General features: G+C 42.3%; 3 protein-coding genes across 5 annotated transcripts; 1 reads left to right on the forward strand and 2 right to left on the reverse strand.

Annotated features, from left to right (window-relative positions):
- The first annotated feature begins 650 nt into the window (after positions 1–650).
- Positions 651–9197, forward strand: prrt4a (proline rich transmembrane protein 4a). Its single transcript, XM_033634655.2, has 3 exons — positions 651–949; positions 1232–2141; positions 4281–9197. The coding sequence occupies exons 2-3, from the start codon at positions 1352–1354 to the stop codon at positions 6392–6394; spliced, it is 2904 nt and encodes a 967-aa protein (XP_033490546.2). The 5' UTR covers positions 651–949; positions 1232–1351; the 3' UTR covers positions 6395–9197.
- Positions 9198–9280: 83 nt separating this feature from the next.
- Positions 9281–18126, reverse strand: impdh1a (IMP (inosine 5'-monophosphate) dehydrogenase 1a). 2 transcript variants are annotated; one of them, XM_033634053.2, is made up of 16 exons: positions 17219–18126; positions 16464–16562; positions 15837–15885; positions 15116–15217; positions 14858–14932; positions 14484–14690; positions 14291–14378; positions 13979–14178; positions 13369–13459; positions 13166–13261; positions 12890–13033; positions 10993–11134; positions 10743–10886; positions 10569–10652; positions 9834–9850; positions 9281–9696 (listed from the first exon to the last, which is right to left on the reverse strand). In XM_033634053.2, exons 1-16 carry the CDS (start codon positions 17452–17454, stop codon positions 9587–9589), a joined length of 1884 nt encoding a protein of 627 aa, XP_033489944.1. In that variant the 5' UTR covers positions 17455–18126; the 3' UTR covers positions 9281–9586. The 2 variants fall into 2 exon arrangements, with proteins under 2 accessions (XP_033489944.1, XP_033489945.1); XM_033634054.2 differs by lacking the exon at positions 9834–9850.
- Positions 18127–18995: 869 nt separating this feature from the next.
- Positions 18996–25800, reverse strand: LOC117261881 (receptor-interacting serine/threonine-protein kinase 3-like). Of its 2 annotated transcripts, none has more exons than XM_033634440.2 (12): positions 25658–25800; positions 25234–25395; positions 24767–25085; positions 24509–24669; positions 24370–24419; positions 23969–24121; positions 23768–23850; positions 23593–23659; positions 23437–23504; positions 20926–20971; positions 20563–20805; positions 18996–20475 (listed from the first exon to the last, which is right to left on the reverse strand). In XM_033634440.2, exons 2-12 carry the CDS (start codon positions 25380–25382, stop codon positions 20462–20464), a joined length of 1353 nt encoding a protein of 450 aa, XP_033490331.2. In that variant the 5' UTR covers positions 25383–25395; positions 25658–25800; the 3' UTR covers positions 18996–20461. The 2 variants fall into 2 exon arrangements, with proteins under 2 accessions (XP_033490331.2, XP_033490329.2); XM_033634438.2 differs by having other exon boundaries at positions 23969–24124.
- Between the last annotated feature and the right edge of the window lie 397 nt (positions 25801–26197).

Here is a 26197-nt window from a genome sequence, read left to right on the forward strand (position 1 = left end):
ATATACATGTGACTATGCTTTAAAGTCCCTGACTCTAAATGCATCCTAAGGTATGTGGATCAGTGTCTATTTTAGAACCATCCTTGGGAATTGAATTGGGCCACGAGGCCATTGGGTAAAAACAGCACACGTGAACAAGAAAATAAAGAAGGCTAAGTAATGTGGCACCATTAGAGAGAAATCAATCATGTCAAAGGCTCTTGCTGCCATAGTAATGGCACAGCAACAAGGTCACAAGTGGTAATCTTACAGCAATATTTTGTTAAATGTGCATCCACTCTGCCCAGAGGTGCTGTATGTCCAGTACATATGCACTGCTATTATGCATTATGCATGTATGCTTTTCAAAGACAATTTCCTGCTTCATCCACTGTTTGTGACACAAACTGAGTTGTTCATGTGATGGCTACTTTAAGAGAAAGGGCACAGCATCAGTCGTAAATTAAACTCAATGGCACGTATTGATCTGTGGCACTGGTTCATTCAGCGCAGGATACTGACTGCCTGATGGTTGGTGAGTGAGTTCTGGCCCCCATGACATATTTATGCCCTTTTCCTTTCCTTTTTTTCTTTCCTTCCCTGTCCTCTTCTCTTCTCAAACTAAACATTGCACACAGTACATTCTACACAGCAGAGGGATGTGAGTGAGTGTATGAGGGGAACAGGAACAGCAGGAAGAGATGATTCTGCCTCAGATTCAGGAGGACTGGATTGTGCAAACAGTCAAACTGACAGTCAGACCAGCGCAGCGGCAGTGTGGGACAGCGGGGGTTGTCTCGAGGAGGTGGGGTCTGTCCCATGTGTCGACTGTCTGATGGAGAGAAGAGGGGCACAGCACAGTGAGTATGAAAGGACACAGAGTGCTACGCAGAGAGAGACTGCAGGCATGCAGCGACACGGGGGAGCATATATGTTTAAAGAGGCTGCAGCAGAGCGGGCTATTGATGAGGTAAGAAAGCCGGACTGAGACTGGCTACAAGGAAGCAGTTAATGTCTCTTCACGTTCTGTTATCATGAATGAATCTTTACACTCTGCTGTTTGTGCTGTGTGTATGTCACAGGACTTAGTGAGAGAGAAGGGGTGTTGGGTTTTGGAATGCTTTTCATGTGCAGTATTTGCATTTTAATACTCACCCCAGGTGCAGAAATTCAAGCCTAGCAATACAAAATCTTGGATGAGCGGTTGCACTGATTGTAGCTTGAATGTGATCTACCTTTCTTTTTTCCCCAGGTGTGTTAAGAATGAGATCATCAGAGACCTCAGGTTAAAGATTAGTCAAGCATGTGATTGGACAGTACCTCCCGAAACCTACAGCATGTGACTTTGCGGTGGAGTTTGTAGACTCTCGCCATGCTCTCTCTTTGGAATCTCTATCTTCTTCTCCCACTCTCCTTGCCTTTCTCACTCCATGTCATAGCCTTCACCGGAGACAATGTCAAGAAAACCCAAGAGCCAGACACTGACACAGCCGTGCAGCGTCTCACACAGCCCCCACAGAGGCCTCGTGGATCTGGTTCAATACCTGACAATCCCATGTTTGGGTCAGAGAATATTGACTTCCTGGGTCTACCTATGAGTTGGTCCCTATCGTCATCAGAGGAATCAGACAGACAAGGTGTGATCGGTGAATACACTGATTCAGAGGAGAGCACAGAGACATCTCTTTTGTATCCTTATGAGAAGGGACTTATCATATCCAGGCCCTCAGATACAGAAGATGCCACCTCCAAGGAGAGTACACAGCCATCACCAGGGGGAGTACCGCCTCAACCTACCCAGGGACAAACATTCAAGTATCAGCCAGCTGAGAAAAGTGTTGGATCTGTATTGTATTCCACACAGACTGGTGAGAATCAGCCAAATTTCCCAGCCTCTCAGAATGAGACGACCGACAGCCAGTTACCATTTCTTCCATCTGGCTCGCTTCCACCAGACCAGGACTCCACTTCACCGCTGTCTGCTGGACCTGGGCCCAGCTCGGAGCGCCCCACTCCATCAGTCGCAAGTTGGATATGGAGCACAGGCCCTCCAGTTATCACGCCGGAGGCGACTGTCCCAGTGAAGGAGACCAGAGATGGATTGATTGATATTACGGGTCATATTTTGCACATAGGAGCTGTCAGCATGGATGCAGATAAAGGTAAGAGTCCTACCTTGAATGGCATTTAATGTATTTGGAGCATTCCTCATTTACTAAACCTGACACTAATCATACTGCCTGTCGAGAATGGCAGCATTTATAGTGCTGCCTTCAGTAAAAAACTAAAATAAATTCTACATCACTCTAACTGCAGTGTTTGCGATATGTATTCTGCTGGCACACACAATTGTTTTGCATTCACAGAACGGTTTGCATCACTTCACTCCCCCCAAGCTTTCACTCTCCTTTCTAACTCTTCCTCTCCTCTGTCTTTCCCTTTCAATCCTTTTATCACAGATTGTCCCATTCAGTCCTCCACTGTCTTGTTGATGCAGAAACATCTCATTCCCACTGCAGTCAGCGTCCTTTCCCCACACCCAGAGGTTAATGTGGTGCACACCTACACATACAGTATTTGGTGTGCACACATACACATGATGGCACTTACTTGTCAAAGTAAATGATGTGTTGTGTCCACAAGCATAGGGGAAGGAGGGCTTTGACGGAACTGTGTGAGAAATTACTTGTGTACTCAAGCTGCCTATGCATTTAATACCAGCCAGTTTGCTGAGTAAATGAATCACTTTTTGCAGTGAAAATCCCTTCTTTAAAAGCTACGTCACAGTTTGTTTACGGCTTCTGCATTGACACAATCACTTCACTGCTAACTGAGGACCAGAAAGACACGTCCCTGTTACAACCACTAGGTTCCCTGATTCTGGTGGCTCCATACAGCTTACTCTGAACGTTATTTCAGCAAGAGAATGAGATGCTTACATTATTTAGTGGTTACACAATCACAATCAGATATGAAAGTTAAATACATCTGCATGTTTTAGTGGAAAGGATGCAACATAAAGGACAGCATAACACCTCTTGACCGTGCATAATAATAGCCACACAGAATGAGAGCAGCAATGAGGTCAATACTGGCTAATCAACACACATCTCTCACTCTTACACACACACACACACACACACGCACAAACACACACACGCGCGCGCGCACACACACACACTACATCCTCATGCTCCCACTCTCTCTGTGACCCAGTTAGAGATTCCCAGTTACAAGCCTGCTCTGTTTTATTATGGATTAACTTCACACATGGCAGAATCTCCTCTACTCTCTTTTTGGACAATGACTGTGGATATAATTTACTGTATTCACTGGTTAGTTTATCATGATAGTTTCATCTGTAAATTAATCATCAATATTAAAATTGGCCATTAATAACTCAAGACTAAAAAAAAACAGTAACACAAGTACACAACTAACAGCAAAGTGAGGCTGTGTATTGGGCACAGCAGTGTTCAGAGCTATATGCTAACATCAGCATGCTAATATGCTCATGATGACAAGGCTAACATGCTGATGTTCTGCAGCTAACGTTTGGCATTTTCACCATCTTATTGTGTTAGCATGCTCTCTCCATTTGACAGCCAAAAACTTTGTTATGTCACGTTAAAGGTCCAGTGTGTAAGATTTTGGGGGGATTTAGTGCTATCTAGCGGTGAGGACTGCAGATTGCAAGTAGCTTAAACCTTCTTGGTTAGAATTCTGTCAATGTTCATTGTTCGGGAGATTTTTAGAAGTAGCCGACGTCACCCAGCATCTACAAATGTGTGCTTACCTTTTTTCTGAACCAGACGTTTCAGAGGTTTTTACCATGAGCCGAATTAGACGCAGAGGTCTGTCCTCTCTGAAACAAACGGACCAGGTGATTTGAACAGGTAAAAGCAAAGATCTGTGTTTTTACGACACTCTCATCATGGAGGGGCTGTGGTGGCTGATGTGGTGCCTGATGTAAAAGCATGAAAACACAAATGGCCCTATAGAGTAAGTGTTTGGTTTGTCGATTCTCAGCTACTGTACATACATGGCGGTGCAACATGGCGATCTTTGTAGCCAAGGACCTGCTCCATACGTAGATATAAACAGCTCATTAAGGTAATGAAAATATGATTTTTATTTTCAGATGATTATACACTAAAGAAAGCATACTTATTATATTACGTTTCTGCCAATGTACCCCCCTAAATCCTACACACCGAACCTTTAAAATTACTACCCTTTGGTTCTGTGGTGACACAACAAATAAGTTGGTAATATTTTATCTTAATTTGTTTGCTCTACAGATGACACCAAGGACGATGACAGGCAACTCTCCCAGACCAGTGGCACACTCTTGCTTAATGGCACCACAGACACATCTGCCACACCCTGCAAAGCATCAAACCAGTCCTGGACGCCCACTTACCCCGATGATTTTACCCCCAGCGAGTCCCTACGCCCCACTCTGGCCCTCAGCGCTTCCCTTTTTGTCCCTCTTTACACAGACTGGAACTCTGCCCTTGCCACATGGGGATTTGCGTGGGAAGCACACATCTATGGCCTGGGGTCTGTCTTTACTGTATTTGGCCTAATCTCTGTGGTCTGCCTGTTAGGCTTGCCCCTGCGCTGTCCCCCGGGAAGCCCCTATTTCACCCTACTACACTTGTTCCTCCTGGCATTTGCAGGGATCCAAGCTTTCTGTTTGCTCTATGACGCTTACAATCACCAGGATCGTCTCCCTCCTCTGGGCTCTCTGCTGCTCTCTGAGCTGCCTTTCCCTTGTTTGATCTCAGCCTTCTCCCTTGCCTTCCTCCTTCTTTCTTTGCGTTCACGCATGCATCTTTCACTCCGACTTGCTAATTCCACCTCATTTTCAGCCTTGCCCAAACCTTGCCTGTTACTGTGTATGTCCCTGTTGTACTCTGGGGTCTCTCTAGGGTGTGTTGGCATGCTACAGCTCTTCCACAGCCTCCCCTCCATGATCCTGCTATTCCCTCAGGGTGTGTTTGTGTGTCTCACTATCTTTCTCTCATGCTCCTACCTCATCTTCTACTGCTTAATGCAATTCAACACGAAACACATCTACAGGCTGAATGACAATGGAGAGAGCGGAGGATCTCCTGAAGTGACGCGACCTGCAAGTTGCCCCTTTGCTAAAGTGGAGGATTGGGGCAGGGCAGCAGGAGCGGGAGTAGGGGCTTCGTTGTGTTTGCTAGGATGTGGAGGCTTCCAGTTTTATGGGATCTTGCATGCCCTTGGTTTGGGTGGGGTTGATGGCTATGGGTTCCAGCCCTGGCCCTGGTGGGGCTATCAGGTAGGCTGCAGGATCTGTGAGATTGGTGTGTGTCTGGGTCTGTCTCTCATTGGTACACACCCACTATTCTGTCAGAACAATTCCTCTATCAAGACCAGAACTCATCCTCGGCCAGGATCTTGGTCCCGCCTCTCATGCAGCTCCCCCTCACGAGGGCTAACCCTGCCCTCTCAGGGAGGTGCTGATTCTTCTGTCCTCTCCTCTCATGATTCTTGGTCCCAGGGTAAGCAGGAAAAGCTGGTGGTCTGTGATGTCATCACTAAAGGACAGTCGGAGGCCCTTCCTCTTTTCTCAATGGTGGATCCTCCTGGAAATGGGCAAGACTGTGTCCCCAAGGCCAGCCAAACTCGGAGCACTGTACTACCTCTCCCTACACCCCCAAGCCCACCGCACAAACCAAAAAATGCAGCTGAGTCTCAGCTATCATCATTCGATAGCCTAGGACTGGAGACTGACTCTACTGTGGATCTGCGGCCCCCATCTCCCATAGATTTGTCCCGCAGCATTGACCAGGCTCTTTTCAATGAATCCCTATTCTCTCATAGTATCTTTGGTTTGCCAAGACTCTTCCATGCTTCCTCCAGCCACTCTTTGAGCTCTCCTAACCAGGGTGGGTCAAAGCAAGGGCCTAGCTCAGTGGAAAATGCCCTATACCGAACCTCTTCCTGTGGTGACATGGATCAAGAGAATGCCCTGTCCACTTCAAGACCTTCCCAGCCACATGGTGCTTTGACGTCTCACAGCAAGTCACCAGTGTCACCAGTGCAATGGGATTGGAAAGAAAGTGTCTCTGGCTCAACCCAGGGTCTGTGCAGCAATCCCAAGGAGACAGGAAAGCTGCGTTCACATTCCTGGGCCAACAGAGGTCAAAACTTTGCCCAGAGCAGCCTCCCACGAGCAATCCCTCACCTGTCTTACCACAGGCGTTACCGAACCCTGAGCTTAGCCTCCCAGGACAGTCGCGGATCCAGCCGGCTGGCAGGGACTAAACACCTGAGTGAAAGCAAACAGCTGGAATGGGATCTGGCTGTACAGGCAGAGTTTGTTAATGTGTGCAGACAAATTGACACGCTGAGTGTTTGCAGTGACACCATTGAACTGTAGAAAGCAATACAATTCTAGTTGTGGTTAAAATGCACATGACATTGTACAGAAATAGCAGACTCTGACAACATGGTCTCACCTCCAACTCGTCAAATACCAATGCTTGGTTAGTGGCCCTTGGTGTCAGATACTGACCCACAGGGACACCCTTTAGCGAGATCTTCACAGACTTTTTTTTTGACACTCTGAGCAACTGCCGTAGTATAAAGAATGAGAGGGTCTGCATTGGGTGGATGAAAGTGGAGGTGGATGGTTCAAACAAAGTCTGGACTTTCACCCCTGAGATCGAAATTCATGTCCCATGTGAATCCAAAAGTCAACTGAGTTACTTTAATAACAACGTGGAGTTCTAGTAAGTATAGCGTATGCTACTGATGTAGGACACATAATGGTACATTATGTTAGTGACAAGCACACTTGTTTTGAGCCAAAGCATGATGTTTTTTTCCAAACCTAACCACTTGCTTTTGTTGCCTAAACCTAAGGAAGTACATGTAAAAACTGCAGCCCTAATTTCCAGAGACTGTATGCATTTAATGAGCAGAAACTGTACATTTTCTGTGAAAAAAGTTTGTTTTCAAAAGACATTATTCATGTATAGGGGGAACACGCTGTCCCTGAGCATCCAAAACTGACATTTGAGAAGTACCTAGAGCATCGTAATCTGACGTGTAGGGCCACTGACCAAGCATTGGTATTTGACAAGTTGGGACTAAGAATGTGTTAGGTTATACAAAATGAAATAATTTCTGGAACGAAATTATTTTAATTTAGACCCAACTTATTCTCTATAAATACTGTAGGCCTACTGTTGATACGCTGTTGATATTCTACTGTTGATATGTTGATATTGGTCATTCCAGTTACACATTCATGAATGTCAAGGATCAAATATCTTGTGGTACATAGTGCTTTCAAGGAGTTAACTTAAGCAGGATGTTTAATATTTGTAAAACTGATATGTGGATTTTTTTTTTTATATTTAAAGCTGTCTTGTAGAGAGAAGTCTATGAAAGGGAAAGGAGCCCTCTTTAATAGTGAGTGGACAAACAATTTGGGCTCAAGAACATTTCATTTTACAGCACTGATGTACTGTTGTTTTCAATAGTGGAGAAAAATGGGACGCTGTCAGAGGATCTCATCGTATAATAAAATAAGTCCATTAAGTTGTGTACAAAGTGTCAAATTTATATTTCATCATGGGAACAGACATTTGGCATGAAATGTAGTGCTTTCCTTACAGGATTTTTGAAAATTACGATGTTATTTCAGTGTGGTATAACAAATTTGGAATTAAAGAAAATTAATATAAACAGGATGAGTTTGAGAGATTTTCTCTTTTACTCTCTCTTTTTTTTTCCTTTTTTATGTTTCCTTTCTATCTACAAGGCAAACTGTGGCACCCAGTTTTGCCAAGACAAAGATCTGGGCACACAGTGAAAACCCCATGGAGAAAATTGAGGTGCCCTGCGTTCCAAATCGCATACTTCTACTATATACTTTTAGTATGTACTGCAGCTGCCCTTAAAAAGTATGTAGTGTAGTATGCAGTGTGCATGCAGTATGCATACTATTGGGACACACTACATCCGCCATCACATCGCTCCCTGAACTCCGACCCTCTTGCTCACTTCCGCCGCCGTCCGTAGCACCATATTTGAATATTTTATGTTGTTGTACTTCGGAGATGCAGCAAATCTCCTCTCGTCGAGCTCGCCAGAGTCGTGCATACTGTCGGAGGTGCCGGAGAGCTCTGTTGCTGTTATGTCGTCATGTATGTTGTTGTTTCTAATAAACAGTCCCAAGCCTATTATTAGTGACCTGTCTATTGAACTAGTCACCAGTAGGCATATTAACCCCTTCACACACAGCTCTGTTGCTGGCAGATGTTTGATGTTGAATATATTTACAGCTATGCAGCTGCTGGCACTATATTCTGTCTGCACGTGAGGCAGCCTTACATTCACATTACTTTTATTTGTAGTGTAACATACCTGCACATTCTTACTACATTACTTAATATGTGTTTGACTTTTACTATTCATATATTTACTAGTCTATACTGCTCATACCTGGCCCATAGTGTATTCATATTTAGTCATATTCATTCATTATTTATACCACACTTACACCACTGCCTGTACTGGTAGAATCTTCTATATTGTAGTCATAGTTGAACCCTACCATTGATTATACTGTAATCACAGTAAAGTTGAATGTTGTAACCGTGTTCTTGCAAAACTGTATGATATGTGACAGTATATAATCAGATCATTGCAGTCCTAATATGTAGTGTCTTAGTATCTCAAATTAAATAAACCATGTATGAAAGGAAGTGTGGGCGTTGGTTGTACACGCAGCTCAGTGTGACGTAACTTCCGCTGCGCAAAGGATTGTGGGTCAGAATGGCCAAAGAAGCATGCTGACATGCATACTGCGAAATGTGACCAGATGTAGTAGAACATCCTGGTACTTTTGGCATACTGCATCTGACATACTATGTATTGGGACACACTAATTCTTTTTCTGGCATACTAAATAGTATGGTAGTATGGGTATTGGAACGCAGGGGTGGTTACAATTTGAATATATTGCCCTCTAGTGGCAATGAGAAAAACAACACCTTTTGCTCTCTGGAGATATGACAAAAAATGTTAAAACAGAGTTTTAAAAAATGCCCTTTTGGAATTATCTTTATTCATGCAACATTCTAAAACCTTAGGGTGGATAATAAAGGAAGACAATAATATTTCCTTTATTTTTTCTCGGCTTTACACAAGTTTTCAGCAGAGATCTGATAATGTGGCGGTTTAACTTTTGTGTTACTTTACTCTTTTAATGAAATAAAATGTTGATCATGTAAAACATAATGCCAGAGACATGCAGTGTTTTTGTTAAGTGTCTTTTATTCTGTAAATAAAATATCAGACTGCTTGATTTCCTACAAAAAAAAGAGAAATACCTTGAGTCATACATTAAATGAGCGTGGAAATATAGGGCTGCACCTCTGCAATGTTTGTTGTATGAAGTCTGTACTTTAGAATCAGGTGAAAGTGTATTGTTTTGTCTAGATTTGTTTCGTCTAGATTTGAAGGGATCAGAAACGGGATGGAGACGACAAAGAGGGGAGGACACAGAAAAGCAGTGTCAGATTTTAGAGTGTGTATGATGTACAGCAACTTTGTAGTTTGATCACATGCGCCCGGTGCATCTGCTCATAGCTGCTGGTGTCGGGACAATAGGTCCTGCTCGAGTGCTTCCTCTTCCTCCTCCTCCTGCCTCAGTAAAGTCGTTTCTCGTAACTGAGCGTGAAAAAGGAAAAGAAGAGTGTAAGCGTTTCCTGTGTTGCAATAACATATCGTTGCTATAAAAGCAGTCTTGGGTGGAGATGAGTGGATGAAAGAAGAAGATGGAGGTGTGATAAGATGGACGTACTTACATGGCACAAAAGAATATCTAATGTGATAGCATGGGTAAAAAAAAGAGGAAGAGAAAAGACAAATGTTGATGCTGCTAAGCACATGTAAAATCCATTTGACAGTAACAGGGTTTAGCTCAGAGACACAGTGTTAGTGCCACCACAATGTTTAGGCAGTAGAAAGGGGTCTACAGAAAAGAGACACAGGGGGGCTCCTCTCATTTCTCTATTTTCTGCCTCCTTGTTTCCCCTCTCCTCCATCCTCCTGCTTGTGACCGGCAAATCAATCTCAGTTTGCCATCTCAAAGAATGTTTAAATTCCTAAAATGCATCCAGAGAAAAGGCGCCCTTTAACGTGAGCTTTAACGTGTTTGTTGTTGGAGGAAAAAAAAATGTCAAATTTTATTTATAGCTGAGACCTTAACCCTTTATTGCTGATGGTTAGAATAATCTATCATAAATTATGCCAGAGAAATATGGCAGATAGTGAAAAGAGAGCCAACCAACCCCAGTCTCCCCTGTTGATATTGCTTTAAAATCACAGCTCCAAAGTATGGTTGTCTCAGTTTGTTAAACGCCTGTTGCCTCTCTGCTTGCATCACAGGTGGGAGGGACTAAGACACGAGGAGAGGAGGTGAGGAAAGGAATTGAGGATATACAAAACAAGAAATGAGAAGAAGGGATGGAGTAAGAACGGGCTGCAGAGGAGCAGTAAAGGTCAAAAGCTGGGGGTCAGGGGTCAGAGGCCAGACTTACGAGTGGAGGCCGTGGACGCCTCCCTCCATCTGAGCAGACATGGTCCTCTTCTCGAACTTCAGCTCTCCAGAGTACATCATCGACCTGATGCAAAGACACACACAGCTCAAACTAGCCAAAAGCCCTTACACAATAAAAACCCACACACTTGCACACACACAATTCAACACTTACCGTAAAATAGACAAACTCTTTGCCCCTATGTCCTGACAGCCGTGTTGGATACCGGCAATGAGGTAAGGAACAAACTTATGGATGGAGCCTTTATCTTGTACTGATCCTGAGACACCTTGAGCCACCTTCACCTTATCTCCCTCGCTGGATACACAAACACAATTCACACACAGTAACGAGATAAATGTGTCACCATGACATCCAGTGACTGTATATTTTTCAAAGGACCTCTGTAGCCCCACTCTCCCACCTGAAGTAACGTTTCTGACTGTTATTTTTCTCCATGGCATCCAAGGAGCCCATTCCTCTGTACTTTTTCAGACGCACACCATCTGAAAAGAAATATTCTCCCGGCGCCTCAGTGGTTGCCGCGAGCAACGACCCCATCATCACTGAGGGCAGAGATATGAGAGGACAAAAAAATGGGATGAAGTTACAATGACTGCAAAGGACAACAGCCAAGGGCAAAGAGACTACACTGCTTTTATTTTGAAAAAGTACTGTATATGTAATCTTAAAGGTCCAGTGTCCAGGATTTAGAGGCATAGCTACATTAGTTAAGTGATTTATAATATGCATTACTATGTTTTTATTTGTTTATAATTACCTGAAAATAAGAATCATCATGTTCTCGTTACCTTAGAGCCACTTCAATCTGCAAATGGAGCAGATCCTCTCCCATAGAGTTTGCCATGCTGTTCTACAGTAGCCCAAAACAGACACACTATACACTATACACTACACAAAGGAGAAGTTTCAGTTTTGCAACCTCACTGTTAGATGCCACTGAATCCTACGCACTGAACCTTTAAAGCGGAAACGGAAAACTTTTCCCCCTCTAGCATTTCCAAATGGTATTATTGTTTGCACCACTGTTGTAAAGACAACCAGATCACTTTCCGTTTTCCTCAGAGCCCAGCTACTCCCACCAATTCAGGACACACTGCATTTTGTTTTCCACTTTTACTTTGGTTGTTCCACTGTCCACCATTTTACCCAAGATCCCCTGATTTTTTTCTTTATCACACCGATACCACAGACTGTAAAAATAATGGACGCAGCTACCAAGATGTCACCCATTGGTTTGTGGACTCCACTTTTTGAATATATATATATATATATATATATATACATGAATGAATGGAAATACCTACAGAAACATTTTTTTTTCTACCAGGTTGTAAGCATGTTTATTTCCGCTGCAAAGTTAGGCATTTAAACATGGGTGTCTATGGGGACTGACTGGCTCCTGAAGCAAAGTGGCCGTTCAAAACCTCTTCCTCTTCATGTTTTGGTTGCACAATGGTTGACGCACTTCTTTTGTGCCTTCATTTTCCAGGGAGATAATACCCGGTGGCAGACAGAATTGCACAGTGAAAGCAAGGCTTGTAGGGTAACCCCCTAACCCCTAACCCTAACCCCGAAAATGTTCACCTGCATCTTTATATCAGTTTCTTCAATTCAATTCAACACTTATGAGATCCTTAACCGTAGTTCAGATGAGTTATAATTAAACCTTCTTAATGATTGATTTATTTATCTATTTATGTATTTATTCATTCATTGACCTATTAAGCTGTTTGTTTATCTCATGAATCTCATTAGCAGTCACCAGGTTATTACTCCAGAGACCCCGGGGGATGGGAGAATCGTTAATAAATGACAAAGTCCCCGTTGCACCACACATGCAGTGGCCCAGTACCCTCAGATTTTATCCAAAATTTTAAATTATTGTTATGTTCTTTGGGCTCCTCCAACCCCTATTGGGACTTATAAAAAGACATTTTTAAGTAGATCACATACTACCACTCCCCTAGAGCCTGTGCCCATTGGAGCACTCTTCTCAGAGCACTGCCCGACTTAACCCTAACCCTCCACACGCTGATAGTGTCATCATTCTATAGCCGCTACATCATGTAATCAACATTTACTTCATAAGGACAAGCAAAGGCAAAAAACTTGCCTATTTCCACTTTAAAAAATAAATAGAATGAGAACATCACAACAGCCAATCAACAGCCACACGCCCTTCTGATTCCTGTCCAATATGTCATTACATATGTGTCCACTGAATGATCCAAATGTAAACCACAATAACTAAAGACCAGAGGAAACAGGAGGACATTATCCACATTCCATTTATCCACCTGTAGATGCTCCCAGGGCCAGAGCCTTCACCACATGTCCAACAGTCTGAATGCCTCCATCAGCGATTACCGGCACTCCAAAACGTCGTGCATACTCTGCCACCTTGTACACCGATGTACCTTGGGGTCGTCCACATGCCATCACTGATGGAAAAAGGACATGTAGCATAAACCTGCTTTAAGTTTTTCACAATTTTACTGACTTTGTTTTGGACACACAGGGTTTTATCTTAAACCAGCAGCCAGCTGTTCACAGTACTGCACACTTTATCGTACCTTCCTGGGTGATACAGATAGAGCCACACCCCATGCCGACTCTCAGGGCATCCACACCAGCATCTATGAGGTTTTTGGCCTGAGCAGCTGTCACCACTAGAGGGAAACAGACGCACAAAAAAGAGCTCAGTGTGGGAGACATGGATAATGAGTGTTCACAGCAACGATGCAGAACAAAGTTCTGAGACAGGAGGAGTGCTTACCGTTTCCACCAACAACCTGAAGTTCAGGATATTTCTGTTTGATGTAGTTTATCATGTTGATTTGATAAACTGAGTTTCCCTGAGAGGAATCCTGGTATCCAAAAAGAGGGAAATAGTTTAAATGAGGGAGGAAGCATACAAAATGCACTACAAGATAATATTTAAAACAACAGTGTGTTAGATTTAGGGGGATTTAGTGACACCTAGTGGTGAGGGTTGCATATTGCAGCCAGCTGAAAATTCTCCCGGTTAGAATTTCTTCAGTGTTCATTGTTCAGGTTTTTTTTAAGAGGAGCTGAATTGTCGGCAGAGGTCTCGTCCTCTCCAAACCAACAGACTAAGTGATTAAAACCAGTCAAAACACTAAATAAAGGAGTTTCCCGTTAAAAAAAAATCAATATTATTTCAGACACTCTCATCACAGAGGGGCTGCTAAGGTAATGAAAACACAATGATTCTTATTTTCAGGTAACAAACTCTTTATATTATATTCCACTTCTCCCAATACATCCCCCTAAATCCTACACACTGTACCTTTAATTTAACTCTTCTATTAGTCCATAGAGCCACTAAATTTATCCTCGCTGATGATTTGTCTGACAAAACCTACCAGGACTACCACATCCACCCCAGCCTGCATGAGGAGGTCAAGCCTGTACTTGTCGTCCTCCCTCGTACCGATAGCAGCTCCGCACAGCAGCTGTTTTCGTGAGTCCTTGGAAGCCAGAGGATAATCTCTGTTCTTCTTCAAGTCAGTCCTAGCAATGATGGCGACCAGCTCATCACTGTCATTCACTATGGGGAGCTTACCTAAGAGAGTCAGAGTGTGAAATGAGTGAAATAAAAAAAAGCACAAGTGTGTATCTGAGTCCAAGTGCTGGTTACTTTTGCTTCACTGTAGCGTGACCTACTTCACAGTTACCTTTTTTGCTGCGTTGCAGTATGTCGTTAGCCTCTTTCAGTGTGACTCCAGCAGGTGCAACAACTAAATCTTCCCTTTTTGTCATTGCCTGAATCAAAAGAGGTTATATTGATTCAAACAGTGAGGACATCAATGTACCACTCACTTATTTGGCATTATGTAATTGCTGCAAACACATCAGTTATACACTCACCTCCTCCAGGGGTCTGTCGTGGTCCTTCTCAGACAGAAAGTCTATGTCTCTGGAGGTGACGATGCCGACCAGCTTGCTGCCCATCTTGCCCGTCTCTGTAACGGGGATCCCAGAGAAACCGTGGCGTGTCTTGGCCTCAAACACATCCCCCACTGTGTGTCCGGGACTCATCACCACTGGGTCTGTAATAAAGCCCTGTTCAAATTTCTGCAGAAGGAAACACAAGTGTTAAGTAATTAGAGGCCATTCAGTTGATATTGTTTTTAAAAGAGGATTTTATTGTGAAACAGGGCTGTCGTGGGTGCTACAGTGTCACAGATGGCTTCCTCTGTCATTTGTAAGTTCGTCTTTTTTGTTAACTTGGTCCGTCTTACCTTGACTTTGCGCACCTCGTTGGCCTGGAACTCAGCAGTACAGTTATGGTGAATTATTCCGATTCCACCCATCAACTGAAACCAGCCAATCAGAGACATGAGAGCAAAGAATTCACTGATGAAATAATGCTGAAAAAGCAACCAAGGCCGTCAGTGTTATTATGCAATGTCTTGGCAGAGTCTGTGAAACAGGATGATGCTAAGCTAAGTGAATAATGAGATAAGGTGTGTGTAAGGTGGTGCAGTGTTTGTACTCACTGCCATGGCGATGGCCATGGATGACTCTGTGACTGTGTCCATGGGAGATGAAATAAGAGGTGTCTTCAGGGTTATCTTCCTTGTCAGTGCAGAGGTAAGATCCTGAAAATAGGGTGCATTTGGGAAAAGAAACATCACACATAGAAAAGTAAATCCAGAATGATATAAAACATCATTTCTACGGTGTTGCAGCTGCACATTTGTCATCCTAATGTTAAGGTGTTGTTTTTATTTTTGCCGTGTAGTGAGCCTAAAAGCCAGTCTGGGCACACTAGAGGCTGACTTGTTGAATTCACCTGCAGAGTGTTAGATGACGCAGGTGTGTGTCTGTTTTGAACACCTGCTATCCAGCAATAACCCATGTGACCTAGGCATGAAATTAATTTAACGTCCCAGCAGAGCTTGCAAAGACGAAAACAAAGCAAGCCAAATAAACAACCCTGCGTTCTAAGGAACATAACAAAGAGTTAGGGATTAATTACAAGGATTACAGCCAAACCTGTCTGTACGTGTGAATTACTTTCAGGGATATGAATTAAGAGCAAGCATGGGCTTTTTATTTTTCATTGAGGTCGAGCACAAGAACGTGTTTGTGGCCTAAAGGATCTACAATCTAGAGGTACAAAAAAGGGAACTCTTCATGGAAATGTAAACTCCTCAGTATACTGTGCACCAGAGAACAGTATACTTGGAATATGCCGGACAGAGTTGGGACACTCACCACTTCATCAGAAGTAAAATCTATGAAACCAGGGAGGATCAAGAAGTCACTGAGAGGAGAGACAAAACAAATGTGAACATCTCAGTCTGGAACTGCAAAAGTAGGGCATAAATAAAATGATAAAAACAATGTAACTGGTAACAACCAACACCATGAACAAGGACTGTGTATCATTAGTTGTGTACGTGAGCTGTGCAGCACACATCCTACAAAGCAGCCGTATTTTAAACTTAGCCGACAGTGAGCAGACATAATCTGTCAGCCTTTCAAGCCACTGAAATATTCTGCATTTATCCTCTGCACACTGATAAATCCTGTATACAGCCTCCATTAAGGAAACTACACCAACACCCATTAACACACTGATATGTGCACAAACACACACACACGCTGCTCTGAATGTCTGTGACACCACTCAGAGTCATCCTTGAAAGTAGTATTACTCATTATAATCCTCCATATAAAACCCAAGCAAATGTGTCATCCCTGATATTACTAAACATGTAATGGAAGACATTGCATAACTCTAATGTGTGTTTCTGTATGCGTACCATGTGCGCACATACATCTGGCAGTGTGTTTAGTGTGTGATACCATGAAATGAGCCAGTGAGGTGACTTTTCTCACTTGTATGTGAGTCCGTCGCCGATAGCAAAGAGCTGTTGTGCTGTCAGTCCATCTTCAGGAACATAACCCGTGCCTCCACTGATCAAGTAGTCAGCCATGCTGAAATATAAAAACACACAGGATGTAACTGAAAATATGAAGTACCAGGTCTGAATATTAGCAAGTTTATAAAGACATGACAACGAGTAAATTACTTATTTATATCATGTGCTTCATGGCGTCATAGAGTGAATTCCAGATATGAGTTGTCATTGTTTATTGTTACAGTTTTAATAAACATTTTATTGATCATTTCAACACAGTCCATCCACTACTGACTGCAAGCAGTGTGAATAAATTTATAAAATAAAGTTTGTTTGTTCTGGAGGTATTTATCCCTTGTGCAAAACATGCGTGTTGTTTTGCTCGCCTCTTTCTCGACCTCTATTTCCTACACCCATGCTGCCGCCAGATCCTATTACAAGTGTTGGAGTGTAGACAGGAAATGCTAACAAAAGGGATCTGTCCTTGTCTACGGAAACTCTTTCTATACACCTGTGACGGCAGTACAGTAGGTAAGAGGATTTGGTTGGCTGCCCAGGTAGCTGATAAAGTGGCTTGTAAAGGCACACAACCAGCACTGCGGGAGAGCGAAAACATCTCAGTCGCTTCCGATGTTAATATCATGAGCTATAAGGCTTCACATAATTAGCGAAGGGCATGACCTTCGAGTGTGTGCAGTGTGGTGATAGACCGAGCAAAAGTACAGGACTGACCTCTCAGGTTCATATCCAGCTTGGATACGTGTAGCACTGTATCGCTGGGCTGCAGTCTCATGCCCATGTCCGTGTGGCATCGGGTGGGCATAGACCCCGTAGGGGTGAGGTTGCTCTCCATCTCTGTTTGAGATGCGTGGCCTTGCTGGTTCCATGTCTCCTACAATCCTCCGGTAGTCAATTTGGTAAGTGTCCCTCTCCCCATCTCCAAACCGGTCATACCCATGACCCTCCATCTCCAAGAAATCCAGGGCTACGTCCTCCACTAGGCCCAACCACCTCACACACACACACACACACTTCAAGCACGTCTGACTTGTTTCATACACACAAACAAAGTCACACCTTCACACAAAAAGTGACCCCAGTAGCTCCTCCACACAACAACACTATCAAATCGCTGTTCAGTTATAAGCACTCATAAACACCCAATGCTTTGAGTGCATGTTCACACAAATACCTTTCAGACACACCTGACATAGGAGGAAGCTGTCTTGCCATCTGTTTTGTGGCCAGAGCCACAGTTAAACCAAAACGCAAGATTTCACACACAAGTTTTCAAAGATCTGAAAATGGCAGAGGCAGCAGCAGAAGTCTCTTAAAATAATGTGGTTTGGCCGCAGAAGAGTTTGTATTCCAGTTTGTCAGCTCTCATTCCTGGAGTGTGAGGCCAGTAGGGCCCTTGGACATTGGAAAGGACACCGAGATGTTAGCTAACCTGTTGAACTCGCACACCGGTTTAGAAATCCATGAATGTCCCCCAGCTGGAGGCATGAGCAGCCGCTGGGGACGAGAGGCCAGGTCCTGCTTAGGTGGCAGAGATTCGTCCCCCTGGAGGCCTTGACTGCAGTGCTGCTTGGTTATCTGTGGAGCTTCTCTCCACTCCGTTCTCCCGGTGCCTGCTGAGCTTAACTCTGTTTCTGACAGTAGCAGACGTCACTCTCCCACAAAGAGGATTGGGAGCATTAATACAGAATGGGGTGGGGTGAGATGGGTGTGTAGGGTGGAGTGAGGCAGTAGGACTGAGGAAGAGAAGGATGGGTCAAGATGACACTTGAACACACTTTCCCCTCAGAGGATTACCATGGTGTAGAGGTGCGTGTGTGTGTTTTTTTGCAGAGCTCAAGGAGACGGAGCTGTGAATGAGACAAAGGTCAAATCCCAGAATGCTAGTACGCTGCATGCTTTGCTCCTTTGAGAGGGAGAGAGGAGAGACAGACAGAGAGAAAGACAAACATACAGGTGTCTGTGTGCATGAAGAAAGGCAGAACTTCTATGGGCAACAACATGTTGTGATTGCTTCTTCATTCTTAAACTGTCTATATCCTATTATTTTCTGTCATAGTAGTGCAACAAAATAAACTTATAAATATATACTCGCAGAAACCCATGTGTTAAGAATACTGATGGATTCGATTTTACCACCACCAGTCAGAAAACAATATAATGAATGCAAGGAAAGGTTGACTGTAAGGTCCAACCTGTACATTTAACAGGAGACAGGAGAGTAACTTTGTTGCCTGGGATGCCCTCGACACCATCATCTGCAGGTGACTGACTGACTGACTGCTTGTGACAGTTACTGAGGGATTGAACCAGAAAAGCCTCTTACCCAGTCTCTCTCTCTCTCTCCCGTCCACTGGAGGAAACAAGCAACACACACCCCCCCTTCATAATATTAACAATGGCAAATAGGTTAGTCGCTGATAATTAAGCCATAACCCCTTCACAACACACTTTCTGAAAAAAAAAAAGAGGGAGAAGGTGTGGACACAGATTTTTTTTCTTTATGAAAAAATATGTTTATTGAGAAAATATTCCTGAAAAGTTTATTATATTCACGACTTTTTGTACAGTGTAGTAAAATGTCACCAAATTACATGTTGGTTTCAAATGATTAGTGCCTCAGCTTGACGCTTTGACAATTCCTCTCATCCAAATCCACAGCACCGCTTGGAAAACTGTTAACTTTGACACGCAAAAAAATAAAAATGGTTCAGAACAACTGTCCTATTTCACAATCATCAAATTTTTAAACAAAGTTCAAGCGAGAATTGTTAAAGAGAGATGGGGGGCACTTGTCTGATCATAAAAGTCCCCATTTCGCGAGAATATCAAAAGGCACTTAAAGGTAGACTGTAACTAGGAATCAACAAACACAGTCAACTACTAAAATATAACAGATGTTACATAAACGAGATTATATGCATTTTAAAAAAATGTTAACTTAAAGGTATAACCATGAAACTTTCCCAGTTGACGCGTCTTTGACAGATCAGCTGATAAAGACGCGTCACAACCACCACCAAGTGACACATGCCAAAACATGTCAAGGTATGAAACATCCTAATACATGTCTGAGATAAAAGAACAGCTAAAGTCATTATCAGAAACTGAAGACATAATGAACGATTTATAATTTATATTACAATTCTTCTCAAATTTAATGTTAAAATTAGCAAATGAAGCATTAATCCAGTCTAAACTATCTAATTATCTAATTAAATATATACTGATTTGCAAACATCTGAACATCAGATAAAGCCAGGTTAAAAAATCTTGGTTCCCTTTACTAGAGTCGAAGGATTTTACAGAGGGCATTTTGGATGTCATCACTCCATGTTATCACTCCATAAATTAGAAAATACTGTCCATAACCATTGAAAAAAATCCATTTTTGCCATGATCTAAGGAAGAACATGTTGCATAAATCAGTCTATGAATAATATGTGAATTAACCCCTCTGTAAAAACCTTCAGAATATACCAATACTGGAAAGTTTGGTTACTGAAGCTGAGATTTTTGGCTTAGAGCATTTTGAGAAAATGGCCTTTAAAGAAATGTATCGTAAAATTCCATACAATTTTAGACAAAAAATAAGATAGCAGGGTAAAGATTTTAACTAATGAACTAATCTGAACTAAATAAACACCTAAATGTGTAGGCTATTTTGGACGTTTTTATTAGTCTGAAAATCTCAAAATTGACCAGTGCAATAAAAAATATGTGTCTCTCCCTTATTGCATGACTGTAAATATACTGCAACTAGGTCAACCTGTAAATACTGTAAATATTCCTTTCAATTATGAACTAAACTATCGCATGCATTGCATTTAGGCTTCTACATTATATATGTAGGCTACAAATGAATAAAAATATATTAATGTATTGAAGTGTATGACGAGAGGCATGGAAACTCTTTTGACATCTCTGTGCAGAAAATGCAGGAATGCCACAATTCCTTTAGGATGAGCCACCTGAGGACAAAAAAAGTGAAATTAAAAACTTGAATAACATGCAATTAAACTTTCATGTTTGATCATTTTGACAGTTGGAAATCCTACCGAGCCCCTTCACTAGTTCTGGGTGATGGCTTTTGAGGGCGTCGTAGAATGCTGCTTTGACCACTTCCCCTCCTGAACGCAATGATCTATCATAAAGCACTCTCATCTTTTCGTGGCTTGTCACCTGAGCTCGGATCCATGAGTAGGCTTCACCATGGACCATGTCTCCAAGATCCTCTGTTATTGACATGACCTCGGCAACGCTTCTAATTATCTTCGCCCTGTTCGCGTCAACAAACTTTGCTGTTTTCGAATAAAAAAGAGTGACAGCATAAAAACATATTTCAATTAATGATGTGACTCAATGTGAATAAAATTATAAAGTTCAATATGGAGTATCAATGCAATGACAAAAATACTCACCTTTATCCTGAATGCTCATGCTTTCAGTAAAAACTCTGACAGAATCCTGTTGGAAGAAACAGAAAGCTGTATATATTGTGTATTTTATTTTACCAGTGCACTGATAAATGTATGATACACTAGTTTCAGAATCCCAATCTAAAACAGCTGTATTGTTTTTGTTTGTTTCCTTTATGACAGAGTGGCATGTGTTAGTTATAATATGATAATAAACCACGAGAATGTGATGTCCATTCCTGTAAAAAATATTCATTTTAATTAAAGGTACTGTATGTAACTTTTTTTAACATTATCTTTTTGGCTTTTTGGCTCTATTTGATTTGATTTCTTTATTGTGAAAGGGGGAGAGGGAGGGGATGACATGCTGTAAAGGGCTGCAGACTGGAATCGGACCGGCGCTGCTGAAGCAAGGATACAGCCTTAGTACATGGGGCGCCTGCTCTAGCTACTGGTCGCTATATGATTTTTTATTGCCAATGGGTTAATGGATTAACGTAACTTTATAACATAAAGACTGTCCCCAACCTTCTTGGTTGCCTAAAACACCCTGTGGACTGATTTCTATGTAAAGGACTCAGGCCAAATTTTCTGGTAATATCCGAAGAATATGTTAAACCTTAATCACGAAATCCCTTACTGGCAGAAAGTCCTCAAGGCAAACTTCGACAGCGTGCTGCATCTCTCTTTGGCTGTGCTACAGCGCTACAGTGTGCAACAGTAGCTAATGTTACAGAAATGCCCGCTAATGTCAACAAACAACCGGCACCCACAATGCTGTGTTTCCATTATGCAGTGGCAGCCCCGAGACGGAACTTCAGTTACCGATGAGGTTTGAACTGGCTGAATTCAAGCTGTAACAGCCACTGACTGAAGGCTCCGCTGGGGAAAGTAGCCTAATGTCTGAGCTACAGGCGTAAAGTAGTAGTAAAGTGCAGTGCGCTAACTAATGCTTGTCTCATTTGTGGTCTAAATAGTTAATTCATCAAATTCAGTGCCCCATATCATAATTTCAGTGTCCCTTGGAGCTTAAAAAATCCCAGAGGAAAACACTGACATGTTAAATATATTGTGATATTGTGTTTTAGCTGGCTAAAGTTAGCTAATATTGGCTTGTTTTCTAAAGTGGATGAATTGCTTGCTGGCAAACATAGCAAAATACTGTATTGAGTGGATAACGTCAGCTAATTCATCCAGATTTCGAAGCAACTAACACCTGATCCATTTAGCATAGCTAAGTTAGCTGAGCAGCCAATGACCTAGGCTATATTTAGCCAGCTAGCTGTAAAGCTACGCTGCATGGATCTGCCTTTGGTTGCTTCGTAGCATCAGCTGATGAGGTAATTTGCAAATGGCAAGATAGTTAGTATCATGAAGTCAATGGTCCAGATGAAATGTAGGAACAAAGGCCTACAGATTGCTGTAATTTGATTTCCAGGGTTCTATCAAAGATGCCGGTCAGTCTCTTGTTAGTCACTGTTGCAGCTGATGCAGGTGTGTGCTCGCAGCTACGGAGGATTCCAACTACAGTTCACCTAATGGCCACTGGGTGCAGTTACATGATGGCTTCTCATTTGAAATGAAATAAATCTGAATGAAATAATTTGGAATTAAAGCCTTTCCAGGTAGTTTACATGACAAATATTCATTCCGAATGAGTGTTTACACGGGAGATCAGTTTAATCGCCTTTATTCAGGTCCGCGCAAGGTTTGGGGCAGGGAAGGTTTCGGATTGGATAGGGGGCGAAGCGGATGTTACGTGTTTATGTTTACCGGAAGAAAAACATTGTAGTCCTCGCTCCAGATAACAAGATGGCCGTTGTTAGTGCCTTTTTCGGGCTTGTTTTGCTTATATTCTTGAAGCAGCAGTACGACAACAACCTTGTTCTGCTAGTGCTTCGTCTGTTGAGGAGGAGAAAGGAGGTAGAAGGTCGAAGAAGGGAGATAGAAGACCGTGCTGTGGCGAATGGAAACCGGTGAGTGCAACGAGTCAACTGCTCTATCTCAGCCCGTTGCTACGCACGCTATACGTCATCCCGCCAGAAGGGCAAGGAAACGAGCATGCGCAGAAAGACCGGAATGAACTGAGGAATGAGTGTATACAAGTGCAAGAAATTCTTTCATTTGTAATTAGAAACGGAATATTCCAGCCCCTTACATCGGATTGACTTTTCAATCGCACTGGCCATTTTCATTCCGAATTAGGTGTTTACAAGATCACTTTTAATAGGAATGAACTGTCATTCCGAATGAAAAGGGAATTAAACTGTCCATGTAAACGCACTCACTGATATAGGTATCACTCAAAATGAGGATTCTCTGAAAGTTACACAGAGAACCTTTAATAATACCAAAATATAGTTAAAATCAAACACATTCCCATGGCATATCTCTGTTGTACATAAGGTATGATGGTGGGCTAAATGTTTTTGCTCTCTTTATCTCAAAACTACCTGATGTAATAAAATCACTCCATTTGGTACTTCCTGTGAGGTCAAAGTGCATTTGGCATACCTGTGCTGAAGGCCTTTCAGTTCTGGTAAATCTGACAAAATCCACAGTATCATTTGGCTTTGTCTGTCCTGAAAAAAAATAAATAAATAGACATAAATATTATGTTTTATTGTGGAAAGTAAGTATAAAGCAAGCCCACAAACAGTATTGAAATACCTTGTGTCTGAGGAGGAACATCAATTGCCACACGTGTGTTTGACTGTTGATTACTGGTTGGTGACTTCTACAGTAAAAGAGAGAGAAAACATTATATATCAGCAAATATATCAATCAGTATATCAATCATAGTTAATCTGCACTATATTTCAGGTATTAAATTAACGAGTTGTACCAGTCTTGCCGAGACTTGTTGGACTGCCTCATGAATTCCCTCCTCGTGCTTTGAAAACAAATTCTCAGTGTCTTCACGGCACTCTGAAACAGACACAAAGTTTATTTTTAAATGATGTATATGTCAAGCTTTCTATGCTCATTTGATTTAGCTCAGAGTAGAAATTGTCCTCATATGGTGACAGCAGTAACAAATATTTACTTATAAAAAGAGGCCTGCTGGAGGGATCGCCATCCCAGCACTTCTTGATGAGGACAACCAGTTCCTTCAACCCTTCTGCCTTATTCTGGTCAGTTTCCACAAGGGAAGGTCTTTGCCCATCACAGATCGCCTCCTTCACATGATCATAACCAGCTGCTACAGTACATGGAACACAATGCACAAAAACATATAAACACAACTGAGTATGTGTGAACTGACATTTACTGTGTATACAGTGCTTCTTTTTGTTGTAACATTATAAACCCTAACCCCCTAACCCTACAGAGGTGGCAATAGATGATAGGATCGGATTTCACAAAATAAAAGATTATAAACTAAATGCCCAAAAAGAACAACAATGTGGTGGAAAATTATGAGATAATGAAATGAACTAAACCTACTTCCATAGGGCTCTTTACCAGTGACAATGGACCAGAGCAGGATACCATAGCTGTAAAGAAGAGAGAAAGAATTTTCAGTAACACATTAATTCTGTTTTGACCATATGGAGTAGTGCTCTTTGTTAAAAATATGTCTAACCTGTAGACGTCATAAGATCGGTGAGGTTCATATGGTTCTTTAAAAGCTTCAGGAGGCATGTACTTGTATGTGCCTCCAATTTCTCTGAGGCTTTTTTCTCTTGATCCTTCATTGTTGTTCAAAGCACTGGTGGAAACTCTGCACAGACCAAAGTCTGCTAGCTACAGAAAAAGAATGGAAACATTTCAAACACACGATTGTATCAACTTTATATGTAATGAAAACATGGAACAAGAGTTCAGGTTGATGCCACTCTACCTTGGCATTAAGGTCGATAGTTAGCAGTACATTACTTGGCTTTAGGTCGTGGTGCATTAGGCCATAGTGATGGAGGAAGTTCATGCCCAAAGCCACTTGATGGGCCAAGCGGAAGACCAGGGGCCATGGTGGAGGGCCAGAGAGGACCTTCAGCAAGGACTCAACAGACCCTCCCCTCATGAACTCCATCACTATTCCGTTTTGCATGGATGGTCCTGCACCAGGCGGACATCCCTGATAAATTCCATACCGTCTGAGCACAAACTCACAGGAAGCTTTATCCATGTGAGCAGCCTCCTCGCTCAGTGACATGAAGGGGCTGGAATGAGGTAGGGGGTTGTTGGAAGGAGTGGAGAGAAAGCAAAGGGCACAGAGCTTCTTATGTGACTATTTAACATGTGCATGAATTAATCATTTAAACAAAGTGCTCAAAGTTACAGAGGAGTTGCACACATTTATACATTTACCAGATACCATGACGTAGTATCTTAATGGCCACATCAAAGCCCCAGTCCTTGTGCCTGGCCTTGTACACATGACCAAATCCCCCAGAGGCAACTGATTCCCATTTCTCCAAGTTGTCATTACCAACAGGCTTGTGGCTCGACACCGCCATCTCCTGCTAAAATCTGGTAGAACAAATGCAGCCTCAGAGCTAGTAAAACATATTTCTTACAGAAAAAAAACTGCTAAACACAAATGAAGTGGTTCAGTGGCTGATTAGTTAGCCTCTGTGGATTTATACACTATGTTGAAGTTATTGCTCAGACTATGCCCTTGTTTTTACACACTGAGACCAGACCAAGAGCTCGTAAAGACACTGCCAAACATTTCCCACTGACATTTCCCTTGTGTTCTTGTTACCTTATAAAGAATCTGGGCTCTACTCACCATATATCCCCTCAGATGCTGTCCACGTGTGGCATAAAGATTCAAGAGTTAGTTCATACCAAGAGGCTAAACAAACTGCAGCTAAACAAGAGAGCACAAGATTCAGTTTCCTGTCCCACTCTCTGGCAGCCCGAAGCTGTAGTTGGGGGGAGGAGCGTAAACTGAAAACAGTATGGGTGGGGCAACATCTGTATGAATGCATGGTATTCAAAACAGTGTGGGTCACATTTCTGAATGAAAGCTGCTTTTAACCACAAGTTTGATTGTTATGGTATTTCAGGACACAGCAGGAATGTGTTGCTTATATCACATCCATTAAAAAAATTGTTAAAACTCTAACTATTACTAACTATTACTAATTTTTCTGTAGTGAAATACAAACCAGAATATTGTTCCATTGTGTCATTTTGTTACTATTTTTATAGTAGCTATAAAAATACTGTGACACATCTTTAACTTCCTTATGATACATGAGTGGCAGTAAGCATGCACTGTGAGAGATTCAAGATTCAAGATTCAAGACAACTTTATTTATCCCTT

The sequence above is a fragment of the Epinephelus lanceolatus genome, chromosome 5 (assembly GCF_041903045.1).
Source record: "Epinephelus lanceolatus isolate andai-2023 chromosome 5, ASM4190304v1, whole genome shotgun sequence".
Classification (NCBI taxonomy): domain Eukaryota; kingdom Metazoa; phylum Chordata; class Actinopteri; order Perciformes; family Serranidae; genus Epinephelus; species Epinephelus lanceolatus.